The 21,044-nt window shown below is 42.0% G+C and overlaps 2 protein-coding genes across 4 annotated transcripts in view; both read left to right on the top strand.

Moving 5' to 3' along the window:
* Positions 1–1,938: 1,938 nt before the first annotated feature.
* On the top strand, positions 1,939–13,578 carry LOC133624389 (leucine-rich repeat LGI family member 2-like). The gene is made up of 8 exons (XM_061987878.2): positions 1,939–2,169; positions 2,236–2,307; positions 4,567–4,638; positions 4,712–4,783; positions 4,849–4,920; positions 5,069–5,238; positions 9,591–9,755; positions 11,607–13,578. The coding sequence occupies exons 1-8, from the start codon at positions 1,994–1,996 to the stop codon at positions 12,440–12,442; spliced, it is 1,635 nt and encodes a 544-aa protein (XP_061843862.2). The 5' UTR covers positions 1,939–1,993; the 3' UTR covers positions 12,443–13,578.
* Positions 13,579–16,985: 3,407 nt separating this feature from the next.
* LOC133570258 (coiled-coil domain-containing protein 149-like) overlaps positions 16,986–21,044 on the top strand; it is a 24,166-nt gene continuing 20,107 nt past the window's right edge. For 2 of the 3 annotated variants that reach the window (XM_061923085.2, XM_061923084.2), the window contains exons 1-4: positions 16,986–17,185; positions 20,136–20,297; positions 20,356–20,394; positions 20,458–20,565. In XM_061923085.2, coding sequence (XP_061779069.2) covers positions 17,135–17,185; positions 20,136–20,297; positions 20,356–20,394; positions 20,458–20,565 — 360 coding nt within the window. In that variant the 5' untranslated portion in view covers positions 16,986–17,134. The remainder of the gene's footprint in view (positions 17,186–20,135; positions 20,298–20,355; positions 20,395–20,457; positions 20,566–21,044) is intronic. The other variant, XM_061923086.2, reaches the window with a different exon arrangement.

Raw genomic sequence — 21,044 nt, 5'->3', positions numbered from 1 at the left:
AGTGTAACCTCGTCCATGTTGATAATGTTCTCTGGCCGGATCTTTTTTTCAGCTATCTTGTTTTTACAATATGCACGGAAAGTAGCCAGCTTTTCTTGAAAGTCTTTAGGCAGTTGCTGTGAAATAGTAATCCGTGTGCGGATGGAGAGATTGCGTCTTTTCATGAACCGGATCCCTGTCGCTTAGTAGGAGCCATTTTGTGGTCTTTACAGATGTAAACACACAAAGGAAATGAAACGTAATATCCGCGCGCTTCTTCTTCTTCTACGCGGGCGGGTGGTTGCTTACAGTAGAAGAAGAAGCGCTTCCTGTTCTATGGGGGCGGGTGCTTACCTTGGCGGTTGCTTGCGTAGAAGAAGAAGCGCTTCCTCTTCTACGGGGAAAAAAGATGGCGGCTGTTTACCGTAGTTGCGAGACCGAAACTTTATGAAAATGAATCTTAATATTAATCCATATATAAAGCGCACCGGGTTATAAGGCGCACTGTCAGCTTTTGAGAAAATTTGTGGTTTTTAGGTGCGCCTTATAGTGCGGAAAATACGGTAATTAAGACATATATACATATATGTATATGTATATATATATATATATATACATTCCTCTTAGTAAGGACAAAAAACGAAGTTGTTTTTTCCACATTTTTCACCCGATTCAAAGCGTTCCAACTTCAAACTGTTCAGCCTATTCGGGAATCGCGGGCTTTCCCTTGACAAATTCCCAGAATTCCCGGTTTTCCGGGACATTTTTTTCCATTCAAAATGAATTGGCCATTTTTCAAACATTCACCATTTCCACATTTTTCTAACTACTCAAACCATTCCACCATCCTGGGCATTCAAACTACTCTTTTCACAAGTTCAAAAGAATTCCAGGATTTTTGCATAATTCCTGGTTTTCCAAAGCCCTATTTCTACCCGTTTTTTTCTGGCGACTACTTCTACATCTTTCAACCGTTCCACCGTCAAAACATTCCTCTTAGTTAGGACCAAAAAAAACAAAGTTGTTTTTTTGAACTGGAAAAATTCCCCAGTTTTCCTGAAATTCCAGGAATTCTGTATTACCATTTCAGGACACGTTGGGAAGACTATGCCTCCCGGCTGGCCTGGGAACGCCTTGGGATCCCCCGGGAGGAGCTGGACAAAGGGAAGTCAGAGCTTCCCTGCTTAGGCTGCTGCCCCCGCGACCCCACCTCGGATAAATGGAGGAAAATGGATGGCATTTCTCAATTCAACATTTCTCCACCAATTTGAAAAATTCCAACACCAATCATTTCAAGTCATCCAGAACATTTTTTTTGTTGTTTAGCATTTTCCCACATTTCCAATGAAATCCCCCATTGAAATGAATGGGACATTTTTCTAAGTTCCAACCTGGTTTTCCTGGAAATTCAAACTATTCGACATTCAAACCATTCTTCCATTCATACTACATTCTGTCAGCATTTCACTCCCACTTCAGCATTGGAGCATTCACACGCAAATTATTTCAGGAATTACCGTTAAACGTCTCTTGCTGGGTGGAATGAAAAGGAAATCATTTTGACAAGTGGCGGGAAGTCAACGTCACGTGACCAGGACTTCCGGCACTGTTACATAGCTAGCTAACAGCTAGCTAACTGCTTCTAAGCAGTTTGTTAGTAAATAGAGCAGGTAAAAGTATTTTAAATAGTAAATAATGTAGATTTCCTGGTATGTGAACACCACTGCTCATTTAAAAACAAACATGGTCTCTGTCGGTTTAGTTTACGACACGCTTTTTTTTTCTTTTTCTTTTTTGCTTGCAATGTTTTTTTATTTTTTTATTTTACAAACCTTTATTTATAAATTTCAACATTTACAACAGTTGAAGAATAATAATCAAAGTAAGTACAAAAACAGTACAACGACACGCTTTTGTCCGACGACGTTACCGAGGCGTGACGTCACTCCGTGGGGGCGCTAAGACGGTGTCGGAGCGTGTCAGGATCCTGCGTGTCTGCATTGTCACGAGCGCCATGGGCAGGATAGTGCTCGTGCTCGTGTTCGTGCTGCTGGGCGTGTGCGTGGCCAACAAATGGAAGAGGAATTTTAGGTGTCCTTCGGGATGCTCCTGCACCAAAGAGAGCATCATGTGCGTGGGCAGTGGCGGCTCGCACGTGCCGAGGACCATCCCCAGTGACGTCACCTCACTGTAAGTACACGTCCATTATTATTACCACATGTATGTCCTGAAAAAGAGTGTCTGCTTTGCCAACAGGAGCATCGTAAACGGCTCCATGGCAGACATCCCAGAGGGGATGTTTTCTCTCATGCCTTCCCTGCAGCTCCTGTAAGTGCATGTTCTCTTCTGTTATTGATCTGCACTAGTAAACACACATCAATCAATCAATCAATCAATCAATGTTTACTTACATAGCCCTCAATCACCAGTGTCTCAAAGGGCTGCACAAGTCAAAACGACATCCTGGGCTCAGATCCCACATCAGGGCAAGAAAAAAACTCAACACAATGGGATGACGATGAGAAACCTTGGAGGGGACCACAGATGTGAGAGTCCAGTCCATAGTGGATCTAACATAATAGTGAGAGTCCAGTCCATAGTGGATCTAACATAATAGTGTGAGAGTCCAGTCCATAGTGGATCTAACATAATAGTGTGAGAGTCCAGTCCATAGTGGATCTAACATAATAGTGTGAGAGTCCAGTCCACAGTGGATCTAACATAATAGTGTGAGAGTCCAGTCCATAGTGGATCTAGCATAATATTGTGAAAGTCCAGTCCATAGTGGATTTAGTTAATAGTGTGAGAGTCCAGTCCATAGTGGATCTAGTTAGTAGTGTGAGAGTCCAGTCCATAGTGGATCTAACATAATAGTGTGAGAGTCCAGTCCATAGTGGATCTAGCATAATAGTGAGAGTCCAGTCCATAGTGGATCTAACATAATAGTGTGAGAGTCCAGTCCATAGTGGATCTAGCATAATAGTGAGAGTCCAGTCCATAGTGGATCTAACATAATAGTGAGAGTCCAGTCCATAGTGGATCTAGCATAATATTGTGAAAGTCCAGTCCATAGTGGATCTAACATAATAGTGTGAGAGTCCAGTCCATAGTGGATCTAACATAATAGTGTGAGAGTCCAGTCCATAGTGGATCTAACATAATAGTGTGAGAGTCCAGTCCATAGTGGATCTAACATAATAGTGTGAGAGTCCAGTCCATAGTGGATCTAACATAATAGTGTGAGAGTCCAGTCCATAGTGGATCTAACATAATAGTGTGAGAGTCCAGTCCATAGTAGATCTAACATAATAGTGAGAGTCCAGTCCATAGTGGATCTAACATAATAGTGAGAGAGTCCAGTCCATAGTGGATCTAACATAATAGTGAGAGTCCAGTCCATAGTGGATCTAACATAATAGTGTGAGAGTCCAGTCCATAGTGGATCTAACATAATAGTGAGAGAGTCCAGTCCATAGTGGATCTAACATAATAGTGTGAGAGTCCAGTCCATAGTGGATCTAACATAATAGTGTGAGAGTCCAGTCCATAGTGGATCTAACATAATAGTGTGAGAGTCCAGTCCATAGTAGATCTAACATAATAGTGAGAGTCCAGTCCATAGTGGATCTAACATAATAGTGAGAGAGTCCAGTCCATAGTGGATCTAACATAATAGTGTGAGAGTCCAGTCCATAGTGGATCTAACATAATAGTGTGAGAGTCCAGTCCATAGTGGATCTAACATAATAGTGTGAGAGTCCAGTCCATAGTGGATCTAACATAATAGTGTGAGAGTCCAGTCCATAGTGGATCTAACATAATAGTGAGAGAGTCCAGTCCATAGTGGATCTAACATAATAGTGTGAGAGTCCAGTCCATAGTGGATCTAACATAATAGTGTGAGAGTCCAGTCCATAGTGGATCTAACATAATAGTGTGAGAGTCCAGTCCATAGTGGATCTAACATAATAGTGTGAGAGTCCAGTCCATAGTGGATCTAACATAATAGTGTGAGAGTCCAGTCCATAGTGGATCTAACATAATAGTGTGAGAGTCCAGTCCATAGTGGATCTAACATAATAGTGTGAGAGTCCAGTCCATAGTGGATCTAACATAATAGTGAGAGTCAAGTCCATAGTGGATCTAACATAATAGTGAGAGTCCAGTCCATAGTGGATCTAGCATAATATTGTGAAAGTCCAGTCCATAGTGGATTTAGTTAATAGTGTGAGAGTCCAGGCCATAGTGGATCTAGTTAATAGTGTGAGAGTCCAGTCCATAGTGGATCTAGTTAATAGTGTGAGAGTCCAGTCCATAGTGGATCTAGTTAATAGTGTGAGAGTCCAGTCCATAGTGGATCTAGTTAATAGTGTGGGGAAAATGACCGAGCGCCTCATCTCTCTCAAAGGTGAAGCAAACAAGTGGGAGAGAGATTTTTCTTAGTTTCGGTGCTCATAAACAAGTTCGGGGAACTCTTGCATAATATTGATTTATAAATGTGTTAATTGTTGTTGTTTAAATGCAGTGGTTCTAACTTAATACGTCTTTTGGGGGGAAAAAAGGAGTATGACGGTTTTTGTTTTGCAGGCTTTTAAATGCAAATTCTTTGACGACGATTAAAGACAACGCATTCCATGGCCTCCCACATCTGGAATATTTGTAAGTAATAATAGTCCTTTAAACTGTAAATAAATCATGTATCTGGTGAGGGATTGTGCTGTGTGTTGAACAGGTTCATTGAAGGGAACAAGATTGAAAGCGTGGCCAAAAATGCCTTCCGAGGTCTCCGAGATGTAACTCACCTGTAAGAAGATAAGTGCATGCAGCAGCAATGTGACAATGTGATGTTATACCATCCTTCTTCTTCAGGTCCCTTGCCAATAACAATATAAGGTTTCTGCCAAGAGATCTATTTCTTGACTTGAATTCCTTGTTGGAACTGTGAGTAAGCACTTTGTGTGTGCGTGTGTGTGTGTGTGTGTCCTTGCAATTCAGCTGACTCGGCCTTCTGTGCTCGTCAAGTCAGCCTCCCTGTTTTCCCGCAGTTATGGGGCGTTAACGTGCCTTTCTTCTTCCTGCCCTACATTAGAGACCTGCGGGGCAACCTTTTCCAGTGCAGCTGTGAGAACAAGTGGCTGATGACATGGCTGAAGAACACCAACGCCACAGTGTCGGAAGTGTACTGCGCGGGCCCCGCTGACATGAAGGGCAAGCGACTCAATGATTTCCCTATCGCACCAGGCCAGTGCATGTCTACAGGTAAAATGAGCTCATAGATGAAAAGAAATGGAAGAAAACAATCAATACAAGTGTTTAATAATTCAGCGTGACCTTTCCTTGCGCTGAGCTATGTTTATTTGTGCATACAGGTAAAAGCCAGTAAATTAGAATATTTTGAAAAACTTGATTTATTTCAGTAATTGCATTCAAAAGGTGTAACTTGTACATTATATTTATTCATTGCACACAGACTGATGCATTCAAATGTTTATTTCATTTAATTTTGATGATTTGAAGTGCTCTAAAACTTGCTGGTAGACGGCTGCGTTGACCCTGGATCTCAGGAAACAGAGTGGACCGACACCAGCAGATGACATGGCACCCCAAACCATCACCCAACCATGCAAATTTTGCATTTCCTTTGGAAATCAAGGTCCCAGAGTCTGGAGGAAGACAGGAGAGGCACAGGATCCACGTTGCCTGAAGTCTAGTGTAAAGTTTCCACCATCAGTGATGGTTTGGGGTGCCATGTCATCTGCTGGTGTCGGTCCACTCTGTTTCCTGAGATCCAGGGTCAACGCAGCCGTCTACCAGCAAGTTTTAGAGCACTTCATGCTTCCTGCTGCTGACCTGCTCTATGGAGATGGAGATTTCAAGTTCCAACAGGACTTGGCGCCTGCACACAGCGCAAAATCTACCCGTGCCTGGTTTACGGACCATGGTATTTCTGTTCTAAATTGGCCCGCCAACTCCCCTGACCTTAGCCCCATAGAAAATCTGTGAAAAGGAAGATGCAGAATGCCAGACCCAAAAACGCAGAAGAGTTGAAGGCCACTATCAGAGCAACCTGGGCTCTCATAACACCTGAGCAGTGCCAGAAACTCATCGACTCCATGCCACGCCGCATTAACGCAGTAATTGAGGCAAAAGGAGCTCCAACCAAGTATTGAGTATTGTACATGCTCATATTTTTCATTTTCATACTTTTCAGTTGGCCAACATTTCTAAAAATCCCTTTTTTGTATTAGCCTTAAGTAATATTCTAATTTTGTGACACACGGAATTTTGGATTTTCATTTGTTGCCACTTCAAATCATCAAAATTAAATGAAATAAACATTTGAATGCATCAGTCTGTGTGCAATGAATAAATATAATGTACAAGTTACACCTTTTGAATGCAATTACTGAAATAAATCAAGTTTTTCAAAATATTCTAATTTACTGGCTTTTACCTGTATATTCAAGATTCAAGATTCAAGATGCTTTATTATTGTCCATGTACAAGACACATAAGAACTGAAATTTCATTTTCGGCACAGTCCCACTAAGAGCAGACATACGTTACAAGGGGACAAGACGGGACCGCCAATGGGTCAGCCACTTAAGGCGCTCCTTAAAAAAGGTGGGAATAAGGCATACTTGCCAACCCTCCCGAATTTTCCGGGAGACTCCCGAAATTCAGCGCCTCTCCCGAAAACCTCCCGGGACAAATATTCTCCCGAAAATCTCCCGATTTTCAGCCGGAGCTGGAGGCCACGCCCCCTCCAGCTCCATGCGGACCCGAGTGAGGACAGCCTTTTTTCACTACGGGAGGACAACAGGGTGAGAAGAACTAAATCATCCAGACTAGAGATCCATTGTATTATTATGTTTATCTTACCTAAAAATAAATAGATATTTATTAATAAAAAAAATTAAAAAAACTAAATACATTTTTACTATATTTTGCTAAAAACATCAAAATTAATTGTATTTTTATTTTAATTTTTTCTGACTCCTTATTACATCCAGCCATAGAATTTTACATTAAAATAAACATATTTGAAATAATTAATTTTAAATTATCATAATAATTCATTTAAAATGACCATATTTAATTATTAAAATAATTGCTTGTTTATCAACAACTTTAGGATTTTATTCATTACATTTTGAAGCTCTCAGAAGCCAAGTTATGTTATTATTCTTAATATTTATTTATGCAAGTTTGAAGTATCAATTATCCAAACACAGTTTTGTTTGCATATTTTCAGGATGTAGATATATATATGGATATATATATATATATATGTATATATATATATATATATATATATATATATATATATATATATATATATATATATATATATATATATATATGTATATATATATGTATATATATATATATATATATATATATATATATATATATATATGTATATATATATGTATATATATGTATGAAATACTTGACTTGGTGAATTCTAGCTGTCAATATACTCTTCCCCTCTTAACCACGCCCCCAACCACGCCCCGCCCCACCCCCGACCACGCCCCCGCTCCCCCACCTCCCGAAATCGGAGGTCTCAAGGTTGGCAAGTATGGAATAAGGTGATATTGGGAAGAGTAAAAAATATCAGTCTAAGGCTGGACCCTCGGGAGGGGGTCCAGACTGAGTCCAAGGGAAAAAACCTCACATAGCATAGCACATGTTACATATAATCACAACAACTCGCAACAGAGGGGGGGGGGGATTTGGGGCCCTGGAGGCCGGCCTGCTGCTATAAAGCGCTACTAGCCATCCATAACCCCGGAAATAAGCAGTGGTGAAGGCGTTGGTTGAGGAAGGGGCGGGTGCGTGCCTGTATGCCCAATTAACGTGGGTGTGATTTTGAAATGTTTTTGTGGACTGGGGCCGATCTCAAAGTTCCACACCAGGTGTTGTTGAGAAAAAGGGAGGTCAAAAGCGTCCATCGTTGAGGTGTCCTCGGGGGTGTTTTTCCAGAACAGCCTGTTCCTGATAGCGTCAAGGCCATTCGAGGGAGTCAAATCGTAGATTAGGATGTTGTTTTCCGCGAGCAGTCAGAAAAAACAATGACTTGCCTACTCTATTTGTCCATGCTGGTTTCTCTCAAATTCAATTCAATTCTCCTTCTCAGCAAACTTCTCCATGATGGCTCCAGAACTTCTCTCTTGCGATTCAGTTCAGAAATCGCCACATTCTGTGTTCCCACAGCCCGGCCCAATCCTTCCATTGCGACGAACAGCCGTTGGGCTCCTTGAGTGGCTGCCATCGTCTTCCGAATTTGACGATACACCAGAGCAATGCCCAGCCCAATCAGCAGGTGCCCTGCGATCTTCCACGTCCTCGATGGAAAGGACTGAGAGGCACATGATTCTCCATTTATCGCAGGAGTCTCTCACGTACCCCGCAGCAATGGTTCCATCAGGGCAGCCAGGCTCCCCTGAACCTCTTTTCCTTGTCGAAAAGACTTTGTCAATTGCGTCGAGAGTCCAGCAAAGAAAGACGCTTAAAAAAAGTTCAGACAAGACAAAAACGAAGAGAGCAAGCAGGGAAGGAGGGAGCGAAGAAAAATGCGACCGCCCTCACCAGAGGCAAGACAGAAAATTACATTTTAGATATGATTTGTATTTACCGCGCTTTCCGCCCGATTGTAGCTGAGATAGGCTCCAGCGCCCCCCGCGACCTCGAAGGGAATAAGCGGTAGAAAATGGATGGATTTGTATTTATTGATTGGGCATCCTTTGGCTGGAAATTGGCAAATGTTGTGTTACGCCAAAAAATAACTAGCATAATCTTGAAGAGCAGGGTTTTAAAAGTGTGAGATACTTGGAGGTGCTAAGAGACTTCAAATCAACATGCTATTACACCAGCTAAGCTAACTCCAGCTGTGTTAAAGGGGAACGGCATTTTTTTTGTAATTTTGCTTATCATTCACAACCCTTATGTAAGACAAGCACACATATGTTTTTCTTTTTTAATGCAACACATAAATAAGTCAGCTAATTATGTAGCCAATTGGAGTCGCTCTATTCCGTCTGAAAAGCGCTTTAAAAACATCAAAAACCCCTCATCAACGTTTTATATACACGCTGTAAGTATGTAGTTACAGGCACATTGATAATAACATGTCATATTTATGTATTTGGTCATGTTAGGTTTGCGGCAGCGTAATAATTTCCCAGATGCGTCACAACGTTCGCTTTTCCCTTCAACAACACTACTAATGGCAGACTTTATGAGCGACAACAACAACTACTTTGGGACAAATCATGATCCAAAACCTTATATTTTTGAGCCTGAATATAAGGAGGACAAGCTACAAGTTTCAGAATTTGTGTGCTGAACAGATCCAGCTTTAGTGAAACACTAAGCCTTATGCAGCAGTATTGCTTAGTGTTAAACAAGATTTTACAAACTAGGAACATAATAAAACAATCACTTACTGTACACTGTCTGCTCTCACTGGGATGCCGACTGATGGGATGTTTATATCTTCCCGTTTAGATGAAAAAAGTGCAGTCCCCCTTTAAAAAAAAAAAAAATGGGCAAGCAGAAAACTCCGGAAAAGCCTCGGAAATGATGCACTTGTCGTCTTTCCACAGACTTTGTGCGTCACCAGTCTATTCCCATCCAGTCTATGTCTGCGGACATCTTCTCCTTTAAAGAAGACATCTACGTAGCCATGGCTGCACCCAACTCCAACAGCTGCATTGTCCTGGAATGGGATCACATCGAAATGAATTTCAGAAAATTTGACAACATAACAGGTTTGACCACACCCACTTTTATTTTATTATTACTCTCATCTAAATAGAGTGACTACAATTGCAATCTTAGTGGCTTCACCCTCCTGTTATATGTTTTTGTTTCCCATAGCCACACAGGTAGTAGGAACCAAAAGTAAGCCACACAGGTAGTAGGAACCAAAAGTAAGCCACACAGGTAGTAGCAACTAAAAGTAAGCCACACAGGTAGTAGCAACTAAAAGTAAGCCACACAGGTAGAAGGAACCAAAAGTAAGCCACACAGGTAGTAGGAACCAAAAGTAAGCCACACAGGTAGTAGGAACCAAAAGTAAGCCACACAGGTAGTAGGAACCAAAAATAAGCCACACAGGTAGTAGGAACCAAAAGTAAGCCGAACAGGTTGTAGGAACCAAAAGTAAGCCGCACAGGTATTAGGAACCAAAAGTAAGCCGCACAGGTAGTAGGAACCAAAAGTAAGCCGCACAGGTAGTAGGAACCAAAAGTAAGCCGCACAGGTAGTAGGAACCAAAAGTAAGCCACACAGGTAGTAGGAACCAAAAGTAAGCCACACAGGTAGTAGGAACCAAAAGTAAGCCACACAGATAGTGGGAACTATAAGTATGCCGCACAGGTAGGAGGAACTAAAAGTAAGCCACACAGGTAGTAGGAACCAAAAGTAAGCCGCACAGGTAGTAGGAACCAAAAGTAAGCCACACAGGTAGTAGGAACCAAAAGTAAGCCACACAGGTAGTAGGAACCAAAAGTAAGCCACACAGATAGTGGGAACTATAAGTATGCCGCACAGGTAGGAGGAACTAAAAGTAAGCCACACAGGTAGTAGTAAATAAAAGTACGCTGCACAGGTAGTAGGAACTAAAAGTAAGCCACACAGGTAGAAGGAATCAAAAGTAAGCCACACAGGTAGTAGGAACCAAAAGTAAGCCGCACATAGTAGGAACCAAAAGTAAGCCACACAGGTAGTAGGAACCAAAAGTAAGCCGCACAGGTAGTAGGAATCAAAAGTAAGCCGCACAGGTAGTAGGAACCAAAAGTAAGCCACACAGGTAGTAGGAACCAAAAGTAAGCCACACAGTTAGTGGGAACTATAAGTATGCCGCACAGGTAGTAGGAACTAAAAGTAAGCCACACAGGTAGAAGGAACCAAAAGTAAGCCACACAGGTAGTAGGAACCAAAGGTAAGCTGCACATAGTTGCAACCAAAAGTAAGCCACACAGGTAGTAGGAACCAAAAGTAAGCCACACAGGTAGTAGGAATCAAAAGTAAGCCGCACAGGTAGTAGGAACCAAAAGTAAGCCGCACAGGTAGTAAGAACCAAAAGTAAGCTGCACAGGTAGTAGGAACCAAAAGTAAGCCACACAGGTAGTGGGAACTATAAGTATGCCGCACAGGTAGTAGGAACTAAAAGTAAGCCACAAAGGTAGTAGTAACTAAAAGTATGCCGCACAGGTAGTAGGAACCAAAAGTAAGCCACACAGGTAGTGGGAACTCTAAGTATGGTAGTGAGAAGTCATAGCAATAGTAAGAGTAACGCTGGCAAGGCAGTAAATTGCCACACCTGAAGCTGCTTGTCCTGCTTCATGATTGGAGGTGACAGGGCAGGAACTGACCTATCACCAGCAGAGTGGTGACAGGGCAGGAACTGACCTATCACCAGCAGAGTGGTGACAGGACAGGAACTGACCTATCACCAGCAGAGTGGTGACAGGACAGGAACTGACCTATCACCAGCAGAGTGGTGACAGGACAGGAACTGACCTATTACCAGCAGAGTGGTGACAGGGCAGGAACTGACCTATCACCAGCAGAGTGAGAAGGCAGCACATCTAAGTTTTGCCGGTTTCTCTCCACAGGTAAATCTGTGGTCGGGTGCACATCGGTTCTGGTGGACGACCACATCCTGATCATCGTCACGCAGCTCTTCGGAGGCTCTCATGTCTACAAGTTTGACGATCAACAGAACCAGTTCACCAAGTTCCAGTCCATGGAGGTCTTCAACATCTCCAAGCCAAACGACATCGAAGTGTTCCGCGTGGACGGCGAGTGGTACTTTGTGATAGTAGACAGCTCCAAAGCGGGCCTGTCTACACTTTACAAGTGGACCCACCAACCGGACCGCAACCAAACAGGTTTCTACACCTACCAGTTCCTCCACGAATGGTTCCGCGATACGGATGCAGAGTTTGTGGAAGCGGACGGGAAGTCCTACCTGATTTTAGCCAGCCGCTCTCAGCCACCTGTCATCTACCTGTGGAACAAGAGCACGCTCAAGTTCATGCTCCACGGTGATATCCCCATCGTTGAAGACGTGGTGGCCGTCAAAGCCTTCCGTCTAGAAGGTGACTTGTACCTGGCCATGACCTGCTACATCGGCGACTCCAAAGTCCTGAAATGGAGCAGTAAGCAGTTCACAGAGGTGCAGGCTCTACCCTCTCGAGGGGCGATGGTCCTCCAGCCCTTCTCCTTCCGGGACAAACACTACCTGGCTCTTGGCAGCGACTACTCCTTCACTCAAATCTACCTCTGGGACTCCCAGACCAAAACCTACCACAAGTTCAAGGATATCTACGTACAGTCTCCACGCTCTTTTACGGCCGTCACCACCGACCGCAGGAATTTCATCTTCTCCTCCAGCTTTAAGGGCAAGTCCATGGTGTTTGAACATGTTATAGTAGATTTAAGTTTATAAGGCTAGTGGCCTTGCAATGAAATTCTCTGTTAGCTTCTTTATGCAACTAAACCAGACCTGGGCAAATGAAGGCCCGGGGGCCACATGCGGCCCGTTAAGCTTTTCAATCTGGCCCGCCGGACATTCCCAAATAATTTTTTTTAGATGTTTAAGATGGAAACTGTAGCTGCCATTATGATGTGCACTCATGTTTTATAATGACCATAAGTCTTTAACTATACTAAGTATTTCAATGGTTGGAATCTGCGCTTATGGATGATATACCAGTTACTATGGTCATCTAATTAGTTACTATGGTAATCTAATTAGTTACTATGGCCATCTAATTAGTTACTATGGTAATCGACGTCACAGCCGCTCAGACGAGGCACCAAGCAGTGTGGGTGGGAAGCGTTTCCACAGACGCGGAAGGAGATTTTCACGACATAGTTCTAAAGCTGTCATGTCTGTGTAATCATGTTTTGTTTTAAGTCACGTTTTGTTTAGTTTCTGGCTTTTCACTCCCTTGTCTTGTTTGCATGATTACCCATTAGTTTCACCTGTTCCACGTTTGGACTCATTGTGCACTCTTGTTTGTCACCATAGCAACCAGGGCCGGCCCGTGGCATAGGCCGTATAGGCAAATGCTAAGGGCGCCGTCCATCAGGGGGCGCCACGCCAGTGCCACAAATGTTGGAGAAAAAAAAAAAAAAAGTTGGTACTATTATTTCTAAATACAAAAAATAATCCCACGTTAATTAAAATGCAAAGTAAAGCCTATATAATAGAAATATTATTTGTTACAACATTACAACCCCCCCCCCCCCCCCCCCCCTTTCGCCCGGTGCGCCCCCTCCCTTCCCGTATCATGACTCTTTTTGGACGTCACCACATCAAAAAATCAACACAAGATGTCAAAACGGCCAAAACTGTCAGGTGCCCAGGGAAGAAAAAAGAGAAAAGAAGAGGAGAAACGAGAAAAAGACAAGAGGTAGCAGGTAGGTAACGTTAGCCTACATGAAATTATTTGTCTGTTACAGAATGTGATAGTAACCTGGCTTTTTAGCATTAAGCTAATGTTACATGATTCGGCAATTGCTAATCAATAAATAGCTAGTTCTGTTTTAACGTCGGGTTAATATTGTGGAGGGGGCTAAATTGTTATGGAAAATAATAATGTAACGTTAGGTAATTACAGTACTCCCACCTTACATTCCTCAGGGACATTTGTATTAGATCTTTTAAGCAGGTGTTTTTTGTTTACATTGTTATTGCCTTCTGGTTAGCTAATGTTTGCCCTGCAGGTAATAGTCACTTTTCCACCCATTAGGTATAGTTGTAAGCCTAGTTGTTAAAGTGCACATTATTAATGTTAATTGAGCAATATGTATGTAAAAAATATTGTATTTCATATATTCATTTTTTATTTTTTGCATTCATTTATTTATTCATATTTTTTTTTATCTTGTTAACTATTCTGATTGTTAATTTGCTTTCTTTAAGTAAAAAAAAGGTCAAAGACAAAGCTATTTGGTTTCTTGTGAGTATATACAGTTCACTGCCGATGTGGGGGGGCGCCATCTAAAATCTTGCCTAGGGCGCCAGATTGGTTAGTTAGTTTTCACTTGTCACGTCACGCACCTGTTTCACGTTTTGAGTCACGCACCTGTTTTCGTTACCGTAATCATGTCTGTGTTATTTAAGCTTTTCATTTTCTGTTGTTCGTCCTGACGACATCCCCGTATTCATACCCATGTCACACTCTGTCCACCTCTGCGCACTTCATGTCCATGCCAAGTAAGTTTTGTTTATTATTGCCACAGTTAGTGTTTTTTGTTGTTCATAGTTTTTTGCCCCCGTGCAAGTCTTTTGTTTTCGTTAGTCAAGTTTGTGCATCCGCCTTGAGCGCGCCTTTTGTTCCTTTGAGTGTTGTTATTAAATATGTATTTACCTTCACGCCATGACCAGTCCAATTCACTTGCACCTCGGGAGAACAAACCAAGCCATAGTCCAAGTCATGACAAAAGCTTAGTGATATATCAGATATATCAGATTGTAGGTGGGTTTATTTTGTACCCTTTGCATTCATATTTCACTGTTTGTTGCGTTTCACTTGATTGTAAAATATGTCGATCGAAAGAGGGTGTGACATTCATATTTTGTCAATATTCAGTGTTTTATTGTTCTTAGAAAAATGTAAAATTCCATTACGTTTTTTTAAGGCGGTCTGTCGTGAGTTTTTAGCATTCAATCAGACATTATTGTGAGGTTTTGTATTAGTGTTCCTAAAATATCGGCTCCCAGACACATTTTTTTTCTCTAAATGTGGCCCCCGAGTCAAAATAATTGCCCAGGCCTGAACTAAACGATAGGAGATGAAATCAACCATTGCCGTGGAACTTCTAGTAGCTTCTGGTGAGCTGGCTGGCTCCTTGCATGGTCGTCTCCAACATCAACGTGTACACGTCCATGCAATAAAGGCTAGATGTGCTTGTTGCACAGCAATATCTGATAGATGTCTGCTCTCACTGCATCCTGCAAAAGCAATGAAGGAGGGCGGTTGGTGTTGTTTGCTGCTATCGACTCCTCCCATGACAGCATGACTGTTTGGCAACGTGCACATTTATTGACCTATGCAAAATGCAGACGACCACAAGTCTGTGCTGCTATTGGAATGCAAATTGCATATTTTTTGGGATTACAGATCATTTGGTGCGTGTTAGACACCAACATTTTCAATTGAAAGTTGTGGCAATTGTTGTTTTTGATGATATGTACCTTTGAAATGTATAATCAATGTTAAATTTTTTTATTTATTTCTCGTAATTGTAAACTAAACTAGTTAGATTGTCTGCGTATTAATGAAATCTATCAATTAAATGTGCCTTTGTGTGTTTTTTTGGTTTGGTCTTTTCCCATAAAATGTGCAAATATACAGTATAAATGTCCTAAGCAAGTTTCAAAATGACTTCACATAACGTTTAACAATATTTAAGAGTCGTGTGTTTTCTAGAACAGTGTTTTTCAACCTTTTTTGAGCCAAGGCACATTTTTTGCGTTGAAAAAATGCAGAGGCACACCACCAGCAGAAATCATTCAAAAACAAAACTCAGTTGACAGTAAAAAGTTGTCGCAATTGTTGGGTATTAATTTAAAGCATAACTATAGCTCTTGTCTCAAAGTAGGTGTACTGTCACCACCCGTCACATCACACCCTGACTTATTTCTACTTTTTTGCTGTTTTCCTGTGTGTAGTGTTTTACTTCTTGTCTTGCGCTCATATTTTGGTGGCTTTTCCTCTTTTTTTTGGTATTTTCCTGTAGCAGTTTCATGTCTTCCTTTGAGCGATATTTCCCGCATCTACTTTGTTTTAGCAATCAAATAATATTTCAGTTGTTTTTATCCTTCTTTGTGGGGACATTGTTGATTGTCATGTCATGTTCGGATGTACATTGTGGACGCCGTCTTTGCTCCACAGTAAGTCTTTGCTGTCGTCCAGCATTCTGTTTTTGTTTACTTTGTAGCCAGTTCAGTTTTAGTTTCGTTCTGCATAGCCTTCCCTACGCTTCAATGCCTTTTCTTAGGGGCACTCACCTTTTGTTTATTTTTGGTTTAAGACATGCACCTGGGGATAAATTGATTAAAAATTAGCCCTAGTGTGTGAATGTGAGTGTGAATGTTGTCTATCTGTGTTGGCCCTGTGATGAGGTGGCGACTTGTCCAGGGTGTACCCCGCCTTCCGCCCGATTGTAGCTGAGATAGGCTCCAGCGCCCCCCGCGACCCCGAAGGGATTAAGCGATAGAAAATGGATGGATGGATGGTTTAAGCATTAGACACCTTTTTACCTGCATGCTACCACCCACTGTTTCCGACATCTACAAAGCAATTAGCTACCTGCTGCCACCTACTGATATGGAAGAGTATTACACGGTTACTCTGTCGAGCTCTAGACAGCACAGACACTCAACAACAACACATCATTTGCAGACTATAATTACTGCTTTGCATAAAATATTTTTAACCCAAATAGGTGAAATTAGATAATCTCCCACGTCACAGTCACAGCCGCGGCACAGTGGTTGAAAACATTGTTCTAGAACATGTTCCTCTCCATACACGCACCTCACAATTCTTTACTTTCCGAGGGACTGTAAATGCACCACTGCCGTCAAACGCCAAATATGTTTTGTAAAGACAATTTTATGGTCGACAAACACTACATTCTCCGTACATTAACTTATGGACGCTCTATTTTCACACATGTACCTATATGGGTTGTTAATACTATTACGTGTTAAGATTATGAAAGCCAGTATGCACTGTCGCATAAAGTCAGATTTTGTAGGCGCTACTTGCGACAGACCAAACGTGTTTACGACACATACAACATTAGTTTATAACCACGTGACTTTTTATAGCCTGTCATGTGACGTGACTGAACGCACGTGATTGGTTGAGAAAGAAACATGTCTCAAGTGTGATTGGTTGAGAAAGAAACATGTCTCAAGTGTGATTGGTTGAGAAAGAAACATGTCTCAAGTGTGATTGGTTGAGAAAGAAACATGTCTCAAGCTTGACGGAAATGAACCAACGTATCAGTAGTGAAGATGTACTCTGCCTAATCTGTCTTCTTCAGGCTACTAACATGGCCATTAAACATAAGTCCAGTGAATATTCAGCGTCGTAAAGGTTTTCGTTTACGTTTAAGTGGGATGGATCCGTCGCGGAGGAGTGAAGGTGAATGGCAGGGAATGGTCAACGAGGTAACAAACAACAACTCATTAACTGCTGTGACCACTCTTTACATGTGGATATACACCTACATATACATACATGTGTATATATGTATATACATGTGTGTATACATGTATACATACAAGTGTGTATACACATGTATGTATACACATGTGTATACATACATGTGTATACATAAATGTGTGTATATACACATGTGTATATACATGTGTAAATACACGTGTGTATATACACATGTATATATATATACACGCGTATACATACATGTGTATATACAAAAGTCAATATACATGTATATACACGTATCTGTACATACATGTGTATACACATGTATATATACGTGTGCATGTGCACATATATACACGTGTGCATATACGTGTGTATATACACATGTGTATATACATGTGTATATACACATTTATATATATACACATGTATACACACATATGTATATACAAATGTCAATACACATGTATATGTACATGTGTACATACATGTGTACATACACATGTGTATATACATGTATATACACATATGTGTATATACATACATATGTGTATACTAGAGATGCGCGGTTTGCGGACACAACTGCCCGATCCGCGGATTATCCGCGGATCGGGCGGTTGAAATTAAAAAAAATTAGATTTTATCTGCGGGTCGGGTCGGGCGGTTGAAATAAAAAAAAATTAGATTTTAAATAGATTCAGGCGGGTGGCAGTTAAACCAATTGGTAAATATATATACATAGTTAAATGTTGTTACCCACATACGAAAAACGAGCAGGCACCTGCAGCATATGCCACAACAGAAGAAGAAAAAAAAAAGAGATGGACACTTTTACGGAGCGGAGAAGGGATGCCTCGCCGGGGTCCGGGACCGAGGCCCCTTCCCCCGAGAGGGCCCCACCGGGAGCCGTAGCTGAGGCGATCCGTGAGAAGGGCCCGACGCACGTCCAGGGTCACCACCGTGCCCACCGCACCGACACCCCGCCTCGTCCGCCTTCGCCGCGGCCGGCGTCACGCGCAGCAGGTAAGCAGCTTACCTGCCCGCCACCCCCGTGGCCGGGGGCTCGTAACAGGGGTCACTCCACGCGCTCCGCCCGCGCAGCTTACCTGCCCGCCACCCCTGTTGCCGGGGGCGCGTAACAGGGGTCACTCCGCGCGCAGTGCGCTCACGAAAGGGGTGGGGCTCACCCTGGTTGATATAGAGAGCAGGACGGTGGCCATGGAAGTCGGAACCCGCTGAGGAGTGTGTAACAACCCACCTGCCGAATCAACTAGCCCTGAAAATGGATGGCGCTGGAGCGTCGGGCCCATACCCGGCCGTCGCCGGCAGCGAGACGCGCTTGGAGGTGCGCTCAGCGCGGCTCCCATATGATTGCGCACTGGTGTGCGTCTGGGTCGTGACAGCGTGGCACGCGAATGTCTGTGCTGCATTGGATCAGTCTCCTTTCTTTAACAGGCAAAAGCTTTATAACCTCACTAATGCCTTGCATCGTCTATATTAGATATATAACAACGGGCGGGTGCGGGCGGATGGCGGGCGGGTGCGGTTCTGATCAAATGTTACATCGGGTGGATGGCGGATGGTTGACGACTTTCTGATGCAGTTGCGGATGAAATAATTGCCTATCCACGCATCTCTAGTATATACACATGTATGTATATACACGTGTGTATATACATACTAGGGCTGCAACAACTAATCGATTAAAATCGATTATAAAAATAGTTGGCGATTAATTTAGTCATCGATTCGTTGGATCTATGCTATGCACTTGCCCAGAGGCAATTTCTTTTTAATTTTTATTTTTTTATTCTTTTTATTATTATTTTTTATAAACCTTTATTTATAAACTGCAACATGTACAAACAGCTGAGAAACAATAATCAAAATAAGTTTGGTGCCAGTATGCTGGTTTTTTCCCAATAAAATACTGGAAAGGATAGAAATGTACCGGTATTTTGTCTCTTTTATCCAATTATTAATCGATTAATCGAAGTAATAATCGACAGATGAATCGATGATCAAATTAATCGTTAGTTGCAGCCCTAATACATACATATGTATACATAAATGTGTGTATATACATGTGTATATACACATGTATATATCATATTTTTCGGACTATAAGTGGCAGTTTTTTTCATAGTTTGGCCGGGGGTGCGACTTATACTCAGGAGCGACTTATGTGTGAAATGATTTACACATTAGCGTAAAATATCAAATAATATTATTGATCTCATTCATGTAAGAGACTAGACGTATAAGATTTCATGGGATTTAGTGACAGATTGTTTGGTAAACGTATAGCATGTTCTATATGTTATAGTTATTTGAATGACTCTTACCATAATATGTTACGTTAACATACCAGTTGGTTATTTATGCCTCATATAACGTACACTTATTCAGCCTGTTGTTATGATGATAGTATATATGATAGTATATATCTGTATCATTAAGTGGACCCCGACTTAAACAAGTGTAAAAACTTATTGGGGTGTTACCATTTAGTGGTCAATTGTACGGAATATGTACTTCACTGTGCAATCTACTAACAAAAGTCTCAGTCAATCAAAAACTATTCTTTATTTATTTTAAATTGCCTTTCAAATGTCTATTCTTGGTGTTGGCTTTTATCAAATACATTTCCCCAAAAAAATGCGACTTATACTCCAGTGCGACTTATATATGTTTTTTTCCTTCTTTATTATGCATTTTTGGCCGGTACGACTCATACTCCGGAGCGACTTATACTCCGAAAAATACGGTATACGTGTGTATATATACACATACGCCCGTTTGTTCTTCATTTCATCTTTGCTGTGACATTGCTTTAAGTTTTCTGTCTTTTCTGTAGTTAATTTGGATTTCAGATACTAGCTCTGTCCTTTCATCGTGACATTTTTTCCCCCCAACATTGAAGTTTGAAATGCCCTTTGTATTCCTGCGCAGTTCCTCATTTGTAAGCGCAAGTTGGAGAGCAAGAAGGAAGCGCTCCTGATCCTGTCCAAGGAGCTGGACACGTGCCAGCAGGAGAGGGATCAGTACCAGCTGATGGCCAATCAGCTTCGAGAGCGCCACCAAGGACTCAAGAAGAAGTACAGAGAACTCCTAGTAAGAGAAGACGTTTGTGTCAAACACGATGTTGTGTCTAACTCTTTCTACTCCACAGGATGGAGATCTGTCTCTGCCCCCTGAAAAACGCAACCAAGTAAGTGCTGCCTTCGAGGCCCCGTAAGAATGAAACGTCAAACTGAAAGACTTGTTCTCGCAGGTGAATTTAGCTCAGCTCCTGAGAGACTCCAAAGAAAAAAGCAATGATCTCTGTGAGGAGGTGAAGGAGCTGAAACAACGGCTGGCAGAAGCACAGGGAGACAACAAGGTGCTTTACTTCCTTCTGTCTTTATGACATATGGCATGATAAGGACTGGTCAGCGCTCATCGAGGATCTTTGACGGGGGTTTTTGCAGGTGCGCACGTCCTTAGAGACCTCACACAAAGTAGGCGTGTCCAAAGGTCGGACTATTTCCGCTGAAAAATTGAAGCAGCATTAAAGATGCTAAAAAACAGTCCTTTGTCGGTCAATATTGTATATGCTAGCTCAGGGGTGCTCATTACGTCGATCGCGAGCTACCGGTCGATCTCGGAGGGTGTGTCAGTCGATCACCAGCCAGGCATTAAAAAAATAGTCCTAAAAATGAGCGATCATAAATCTTCACTATGACGTCACTTTGGTCACTTGATTGACATTCACGGCACCCGAGGGTCTTCTGAGATGACGCTGGCTGCTGCCAGCTCATTTAAATTACCGACTGGAAGGCGAGAAACACTTTATTTCAACAGACTCTGGCGCCGTACCTG

The sequence above is a fragment of the Nerophis lumbriciformis genome, linkage group LG27, assembly GCF_033978685.3.
Source record: "Nerophis lumbriciformis linkage group LG27, RoL_Nlum_v2.1, whole genome shotgun sequence".
Classification (NCBI taxonomy): Eukaryota; Metazoa; Chordata; class Actinopteri; order Syngnathiformes; family Syngnathidae; genus Nerophis; species Nerophis lumbriciformis.
Note: the sequence above shows the minus strand (reverse complement) of the source record. Positions and strands in the feature narration are given on the sequence as shown.

What these genes read in the sequence shown, in the direction of transcription:
- LOC133624389 (XM_061987878.2), top strand. Translation starts at nt 1,994, where the DNA reads ATGGGCAGGATAGTGCTCGTGCTCGTGTTCGTGCTGCTGGGCGTGTGC. An exon ending in CTCCGAGATGTAACTCACCT is followed by an intron (nt 4,784 to 4,848) that starts GTAAGAAGATAA and finishes CTTCTTCTTCAG; the next exon opens with GTCCCTTGCCAATAACAATA. An exon ending in AAAATTTGACAACATAACAG is followed by an intron (nt 9,756 to 11,606) that starts GTTTGACCACAC and finishes TTCTCTCCACAG; the next exon opens with GTAAATCTGTGGTCGGGTGC.